General features: G+C 40.7%; 1 protein-coding gene across 1 annotated transcript; it reads right to left on the bottom strand.

Moving 5' to 3' along the window:
- Window positions 1-1049: 1049 nt before the first annotated feature.
- On the bottom strand, window positions 1050-7846 carry rmnd5b (required for meiotic nuclear division 5 homolog B). The gene is made up of 10 exons (XM_005467942.4): window positions 7693-7846; window positions 5197-5376; window positions 4928-5070; window positions 4717-4854; window positions 4405-4505; window positions 4118-4284; window positions 3862-4027; window positions 3600-3702; window positions 3355-3509; window positions 1050-3035 (listed from the first exon to the last, which is right to left on the bottom strand). Exons 2-10 carry the CDS (start codon window positions 5333-5335, stop codon window positions 2972-2974), a joined length of 1176 nt encoding a protein of 391 aa, XP_005467999.1. The 5' UTR covers window positions 5336-5376; window positions 7693-7846; the 3' UTR covers window positions 1050-2971.
- Between the last annotated feature and the right edge of the window lie 961 nt (window positions 7847-8807).

Raw genomic sequence — 8807 nt, 5'->3', positions numbered from 1 at the left:
TTGTTTTCTGTTTGTGAATTATTCCTGAAGAAGAGCAAAATCAGCTCAGATTCCTTTTTGTGTAAATCAGGGCTGCAAAAAAGTGTTACAATAACACTTTTCTATACAGCGTGGCCCAAACTGAATGGCTAGAAATCACTTGAGAAAACGTTAGAAGGGTGACTGATGGTATTTGCTCAAGGACTTGACCTGCCTGCTTTGAAGGGGCTTAAAATCCACAGAGAGCATACCAATAAAGCCCACTGATAGGAGCTTTATGACAGAGTTGTGCAGGCTTTTGGGACTAATATGGCTTTTAGGGGTTTATCCTTGGATCCTTATCTCACCCTCTCCCTGAGGCCCTCCCTGTTCTACCTCAGCCAGCCCTCACATACCATCGCCTGCAGCACAGACAGGAAAGAGGTGGAAGGTCAGCTCAGATGGAGAAACAGGAGGATCCCTGATTGGTGGGGGGGGTGAGGGGGGGGTTCCTCTGTAGAAACCATCAAATGCACAAGCCTGAACTGAATGCCAAGAAAATGTTGGCAGGAATGAAGGTTTAACACCTGACTTTTTTTCCAGGTAAAAAATGTGCAGTGGAAACACAAAAGTGAGAAAAAGGAAGAGCACATGCAAGTCCATAATGCAGGGTGATAATCTGAATAGATACGAGCTTCAGCTGACTCACAGGCCCTTACCTTGGCATTTAAAATATTATATAAACTAGGGCTTAATATAACCGTGCAGCTCCAGAGAGGCTGAGTGATTTACTGAAGTGGGATGAGGAAAGATTCTTACCTCTCATATGCTGTCAGTCTGTGGGAGTACTGCAGCACTGCAAGGCAGCACCACGGTTTATCTAATAAATTAATGTGCTGGTTAAATATTAGTGAATTATTTCAGAAGATAAAATTTCTAGCTGTGAAACTGGAATACAAATCTGATGTCTCAAACACATCAACGCCATTTAGGTTGACACTAGTGCCACCTAGTGGCAGCTACACAAATCCCTCCCCGTGTGGTAGGAGCAGTCCATCACCAAGTCCCAGTTCAAGCCTCCATAAACCAACTGGAGTATAAATTTTTATTTTAATTTCAGATGCAAGTATATGAAACATGTTAGAGGATAAATATTTACAATAAAAGTCGCATAACACATAAAAGCAGGAAACGCACACATTCAGCTAAAAAAAAAAAGTTAATACATGTAGTACAAAGCGCTAGCAGTCTCTCTGCAGGGACAGTTAAAGAAGCGGAGAATGATTGTCAACCAAAGAGGAGGAAAACGGAGAGGAAACTCCACACAAAGCCGAACTGATTCGAGATCAAACCTAAAGCTGAGTGAAATGCTGGTGCAGTGCTTGCTGAGAAAAAAAAAAAAAAGCCTCACTCATGTGCGAGGTGACATCACTAGGAACTTGCACTATTAACATCTAAACATGGTAAACACTGCCTTGGATGTTGTGAGACTGCAGAAATTGGCTGTATATCCACACACACACACACACACACACACACACACAGGTTCCACAACCCTCAAAGCAATCGGCATCTATAGATGTATAATCTTTGTTCAAGACTCCTTTTATAAATGTACAACTTTAATACTAAATGTAAAGTGTGGTATGAACTGTTACCATGAGCCCTGAGGAAATGTAGGGGGTTTTTAATGTCACTTATTCCGACTCCATCTCACATAAAAGCCAACCCTACGCAGCAGAGGCGTTTTCTATATATTAAACAACAGCCACGGCAACCAGAGTGCTTCCGTATCCACGACAAATAAAGCTTAACCACAAGCCTACAGTCACTGCAAGTCAGACCATGCGGCTACCATCACACCAATTTACACCTCCAAATCACATGGCGTGCAAGCTCAGGACACACGACGCGGGGGGGGGGGGGGGGGGCACAGTAAAGCAATGGTGCAGCAGTGATGTGAACCATGGAGTTGTTGGCTCTCAAAGTTACGCAGTAGTAGTGTTGAATGTGCCTGTTGCTCGTCTGTTTACTATTTTACACAAGCCACTGCAGTGATTGCAATTTAAAAAAAAACAAACAAAACAAAAAACAAAAAACAGGAACAAAACACATTTCACAGTAGTATATATAGATATATATATATATTTTTGTTTGCTTTTTCGGTATTTGTTAAATACATACATAGAACAAGACAAATGGCTTCTATAATGAGGAAAGTTTTGCTGGTGCAGTCAGTCACAAAAGAAAATCTGTTCCCTCTGTCGATGGATAAACTGATCTGAACAGATGCATCAGCTGACAGTGACTTTTAAGCTACGTGAGGACTTTATTACATTATGGAGGATTAATGGGTCACAATCAGAGTTCGGCTCAAGAGAGACCTTCAGTTTCCCCTCACCAGCAAATAATGCACCTTCAATAGTTTGTAACTCAGCGTGTTGCTTTCATGTATAATGGAAGTTTATTACCAAACCTGAAATCAGAAACTGCTTATCTACACCATGTACCCACACTCTACACCCATTCATTATCATTCTGCTTCTGTCCAAAAAATAAAAAGAAAAGAAACAAAAGAAGGAAAAAAAAAGAAGCAGTCATAAAACTCAAATTAAATTGATAAAGCCAAGAAAGCAAACACTAGCAAGTATTACATACTTGTAAAAGATAAGCGTATAACTCTGCAGGCATTTGCAAATGACTTCCAATAGATGATCATTTCTCATAGGTGTTGCTTCGTGAGGATGTTCCCATTACCAACAGACTCCTCACTCTACTACAGGTTTGTCAATGGACCATCCCTTTCTGGACTCCTTATGTTATGCAAAGTTAGGAGGTCCGAGGTGAGTGACGGGTTGCCCAAGGCTGTCCAGAGGAGCACTGGGGAAAAAACCTTAATGCTTACAATAACAGGCCAGAAGGCCAGGGACAGAGGAAAAGGGTCAGAGCAAAAGGTCCCGGAGACGCAAACAGCTCCAGGCAACTTCATCCTTGATGAGGAGAGAGTAGCGTATCAAAAGTAGATCTGCTTGGCATGTGACGGATTCTGCTCCATGGGGCAGTACGGGCATTTCAACCTGAGGAGGACGAGAGTCAAGGTGTTAGCATCTTTGAATTCTTTTATCCTTCATTTGTACTTTTCAGTGAGCCACTTCCATTTCATTTTTTTAACCATAATTATCATTTTGTTCAGGAATAAACCTTTTGGGAAATCCGTGGGTGAAATTACAGTTTATAATCCCCTCAACATCAGACTCAGCATGTAACTTATAAGTCTTCATTTCTTTGCATCTGGGTGATTAGTAAAACTGAACGTTTTGATCCTGGAAAATAGTCAAAGTGCTGTTAACCAACACTGACTTCCAAAATAAATAAATTCCTTTTTTGGCGACTTACTTCCCAGCATTGGTTAGTTTGTTGAGAGCATCTCTGGAGATGACGTGTCCACAGATGAGCTTCATGGGAGGATTGCTCTCTGACGTTTGCTGTCGAAGAATTGGGCAGGCGAACACAGAGTGGTACCAGCACTTCTTCCCGAGGTCAATTTCAATCTGTCAGGTACAGACAGGACACGAGTGAGCTAACGGCTCAGAAATTATTCTGAGGGATAAATGCATTTTAAAAACTCTAAAAGGACTTACAGGCAGCTCGTCTTTGTGTGTCCACACTCCACTGCACTGTCTCTGCTCTATCACCTGTTTGATGTTCATCAGCACAGGCAAGGCCATGCATCCTGATGCAAAACTGCAGAGAAACAGATATGGCATTGCTGATAAGACAGCATAAAGATGACACATGTCTAATAATAACTAAAATAATAACAAAGCAGCTAAAAAACTGTTCCACTCCCAGTGTTAGACTTGATGACAGGTGGTCTAGTACACCGTTCATGTTTTTCCTAACCTAACACTTAGTGGCGACTCTACAGAGAGGCCCAGCAAAGCGCAGGCGTCCCGGGTGAAAATGTTGCAGATTTCAGCCCACTGATTTGTCTCCAGCAAGCTGCGGTACGGTGAGTTTTCAATACCGTGACGCAGGTACACCAAGCTCCCCATCAGAATCTGGATGTCTGCAAAAAAATAAATAAATAAAAGTGGTGGAACATAACATTTAAAAAATGATCAGAATTCTTGGTACATGGAGATACTATAATGCTTACCTCTCTGGTGCTGTGAAGCGAAGGGCTGGAAGTGCCTGGCATACTGCAAGGCCTCCATTTGGTTGCTGATTCCTCCACTGAGTAAGCTGATGAAGTACAAGCGGTGCAACTTGAACTCTAAACTGCTGTTCAGGTCCAGAAGACGCTGCCGATTCGTCACAGCCCACCTACAGAGGCACGGACGAAACATTCAGCTACTGAATGTAAACACTCCTCAACTAAAGATTTATCAGCTGTGTTAGAAGGAAGCAGATGATTAAAACAATAGATACAGAAAGACCACATACTCTAGTGCTGGCCTGAGGTCCTGCATCCTCAGAGCTTCAAGGATCCTGTTTAGCTCCAGGAAAGGCTGCTTCATGCTCATGTCTATGACTACACCAGACTCCTACAAAATAAAACAACTTTTAAGAATTTCTAAGACTTATCTTCACAAAAACAGCGTCACGCAACATTTCAGCCAAAACTATTTCTTCATTCATCAGCATTTCATAAAAAAAAAAAAAAAAAAAATCACATAAAAGCTATTCAGACAAATATTTTGCAATAAATAAATAAATTTTAAAAAAAAATAAAAGTTGGAGGTTTCAGCTCTTTACCTGGCAAAGGTCTTCTGCTACACTGAGCATCCCTTGTCTGTACAGGTGTTCCACAATGGATTCACTCAGGTATTTCTGTCTCTCTGGGGTGTCCCACACAGTCTCTGCCACAACAGCACTGATCTCTGCATCGAAATTCTACAGAAAAGCATGCCAGAGGTGACGGACATGTTCTAAAACATTTTCAAGGAAAGTTGTAGCCGTTCCTCACCCTGTCGATGGCTTTGCCAACTTTAGACACGCTGCCATGGATGTCCTTGTGTCGAGAGGCTAGCATCTGCACTGTTTCTTTGATATTTTTACAACACTGCGCCATAGTCTGTGATAGGACCGATAAATCTGCATCTTGTACTCCTGTTGGAGAAAAAAAGGTAAAGGTTTAATGTGCCAAACCAGAGAAGACGGAGCACAGAGAGACCATGAACCTTCCATACAATTTCAATCATTGATACATATTACACTAACAGTGTTCAGTCTTACCAAAAGCAACTAGCTGTCCTCGTATCTCACAGACGCTGCGCAGGAGTTCATCTAGCCTCTCCTCAGACTGGTGGCCGTACATTACAAAGCGATGGAGCACCTTCTCCAGCTCCCGCTCTACACATGCACACTGTTCCATGGTTCAGGCTGGAACCCGCACACACACAATAACACTAACACCTAGAAAAACAGAAATATGTCATTAACTAAATGATTTCATATTTATTTGAAAGAATTTTGAAACCGTAGTGATGATACAGTAGCGTGCAGTATTGAGCCTCCAATCATTGGTTTACATTTTGCAGAGCCTGAACTCTCTTAAGGAGCTTTCTTGTAATTTCGTCTGTGTAGTCTCCAGGAAGAGTTCTCCAGGCTTCTTGAAGGAACATTCAAAGACATTCTTTGGATGTTGGCGTTCTCTATCTATCTAGGTATGCTTTCACTGCACTGGCATAGTGTTTGGGATCAGTGTCATGCTGAAAAATTAAGTTCTTCCAATCACATGTTATTTCATGGTGGTTCAAATTCCAGCAATTTTGACATGATCTCCAACACCACTAGGTGAAATGCAAACCCAGACAGCCTCCACCATGTTTTACAGACAGTTGACATTCTCTCCCTACCTCCTCTGTAAATACCAACCATGTCCAAGGTTGTCCAAAGACATGCACCTTGTGGGGATAGGTTAATTGGATAATTCAAATTGCCACTAGGTGTGAATGTGCGAGTGAATGTGAGTGTGAATGGTTGTCTGTCCCTGTGTGTTGGCCCTGCGACAGACTGGCGACCTGTCCAGGGTGTACCCCGCCTCTCGCCCTATGACAGCTGGGATAGGCTCCAGCGCCCCCCGCGACCCTGAAAAGGATAAGCGGAAGCGAATGGATGGATGGATGGATTTGAACCAAAAAAATTCTAATTTGGATTCAACCTCTTATGTGTTTCTGCAACAGACTCCTACTAACAAAGTGCTTAAAGATGCAATCCTAAATTGGTTCATTGCCAAATTTTCACTCATGTGTAGATACAACACTGGATCATCCTGTTGATACTGATCCTGTTGGTGCCTTTTTTACACTCAAGTCATTTATAGGTCACTGTTAGCTAACAACAACAACAAAAAAGTATAAAAATATAAAAATGAGTGTAAAAGATGCCCTTTAGAAAACCTGGAGAACTAGATTACTTGAAAAAAAAATTACATGATTATAATGGAATGAGGGGTAGCTCTTGCACAGCACTGCATATCATCTGGAAGTTGCATTTTTAATGAGAGAAATGTTTTGTCACCCATCCACATGTCTTCTTCAGTCTCTTAAGACTGACTACAGGGTTCCCCAGCCTTATAACAAAGCATTTGCATACTGACAAAACTGGCAAAATTGCCTGAGGTCAGTTTCATGTTCTTTAACGTGCAAATTGCCATGACCATCGATCAATCGTACCATTTACAGAAAGTTGGAGAATGGCTGCATACTGGGAATCACCAACTTAAATAACTTTTAAGTTATTTAAAAGTTCTAAAGAATCTTCGGGATTCTCAGTGAACATAAAGGTGCGTTTCTATAAAGATACGTTTTAACAAATAACCTTTGCAATTCAAGCCGAATAAAGATTTTTTTTTATCTGAAATTTTAAGAGCTAAACACAAGATTTAGGATAAAACACTACAAGTTTTTAATGACAGAAATATTAACAAATTTTATTTCACACTGACAATACCATGACTACCTCACAGCTGCCTCTAAAACAAGTATGCCCGATCAGTAATAATGTCTTAAAATACCCTCAACAGCTGTTCGGTCCTACCCCGATTCAAAGTTTGGCCTGCGTGATAACATTAGCAAGGCCTTAACAACATCACAAACCAGCACACAATGTATGCTGCGGCCTGCTATTTACTAGCCGCTGTCGTTACTTGCGTCTCAGCTGTGACTATAATTTAACAACCAAGTGATGATATTAAACAATGCATGTCTGCATGCTGAAATTAAGACTTTTTAAATAGAAAAGCTTTACTTAATGGTAACGCTTTGCCGTAGCTCACCGCTAGTAAGCCGACAACAGAAGATGTCCACCTACCCTACCGTAAAGGAGCTAGCCAATATTAAGGCTCAAACGGACTTCTCTTTTCACCTTTTAATGACAAGTTTCCTACGTTGATATTTTTTACTCAAAATTACTCATTTTTAAGTACCATAAATTATTACGTAATGTGATTTAATTAAATATGTTAACTACGAAAAAAACAAGCTGCCGCACAACTAACATAAACAAACGGAATCGCAGTCGCTAGCTGGCTACAAAAGCTCGCCACTGCTAGCAGCTAGTTAACTAGTAGATGTTAGCGATCGGCTGACTGACAAGGCCCAAATAATTTCAGGAGAGAATGTCAACCCGCTTGTCTGCACTATTTTGCCTTATCCTAACAGTCAACACACACGTCGCTGTTCAGCTGAATTTTGACAAGATATTTTTTAAATAAAAAAATGCACTCACCTGCCGTGCTAATTACTTAGCAAACATTAGCGTTAGCCACTTCTGTGTTATGACAACACTTCGGCAGCAGCCGTAATGCGGATCTTCCTGCGTCTCATCCTACGCTAACGTATCGTTTCAAAATAAAAGTCAGTGTCTCTGCGACAGACTGCTTCAAGAACGACTTCAAGGCTACAAGACTTTAATACTTGTATGCGGTTCATAGGTTAAGTGGTTAGCACGGGATACCGATGTATTAACAGATCTAAATAGTTAACTCAGTTTTAGTTTCTGAGTTTATTTGTAGAAAATTTATCATATCACGTTTTAAATATTATATCTCAACATTTAGTGTCATTTAGTTCTGGTGAAGCTTTAATAAATCAGTTATGATGAAAACAAATAATAATGAGAGAGAGAGAGAGCTGGAAGTGTGTCTACTGTTGCCCCTGCCTGTGCAAAGTTAATCACATCCTAAAAGAGCAACTAGGTCAGTTCAAAAAAGATAGATTTGAAATGTGATATATATGTTTATATTCCTTCTGTTTGTCATAAATACTGGCACTTAAATAGCCCATCATGAGACTAGAGCCTTGTTTAGCATCATATCCCTCGGTTAGAACACCAGCAGCAAAGTATCCTACCTATAATGATTTTTTTTTTTTAAGTAACTGGTGTTTATCTTCACACACAAGGGAGTGCTGTGAGCAGACAGCGTTTGGCATTTGCTCTGCACGTGAACACTGAACATCAGCCTCCGTACCAAGCTCTGTGCAAGGTTATAGTTTTTTTATGCATGTATAGTGGAGGTCAGAAGTTTACATGGACTCAATTTGGGCATGAATATCATGGTAATTTGGGGCTTTTAATGATTTCTTTGAATTATTCTTTTTTAGGGGTGGAATATTGTACAGAAAGCATCTTTATTGACTTAAAAAAAACAAGATTTGGGTTTAAATTTTACTTTTTTTTTGGATTTTCGTGTATTGAGAGGGTACCCACCAAGAAAAAGGCCTTTGCTCCAAAATCGACACCTTCAAGCTTGACTGACATTTGCCCTCATGGACAAGTCAAATCCTTCTGAAGAAAAGATTTATGGTCAGGCGAGAAAGATAATGAGCTATTGGGCCACAATG

Source organism: Oreochromis niloticus, linkage group LG2 (assembly GCF_001858045.2).
Source record: "Oreochromis niloticus isolate F11D_XX linkage group LG2, O_niloticus_UMD_NMBU, whole genome shotgun sequence".
Lineage (NCBI taxonomy): Eukaryota > Metazoa > Chordata > Actinopteri > Cichliformes > Cichlidae > Oreochromis > Oreochromis niloticus.
Note: the sequence above shows the minus strand (reverse complement) of the source record. Positions and strands in the feature narration are given on the sequence as shown.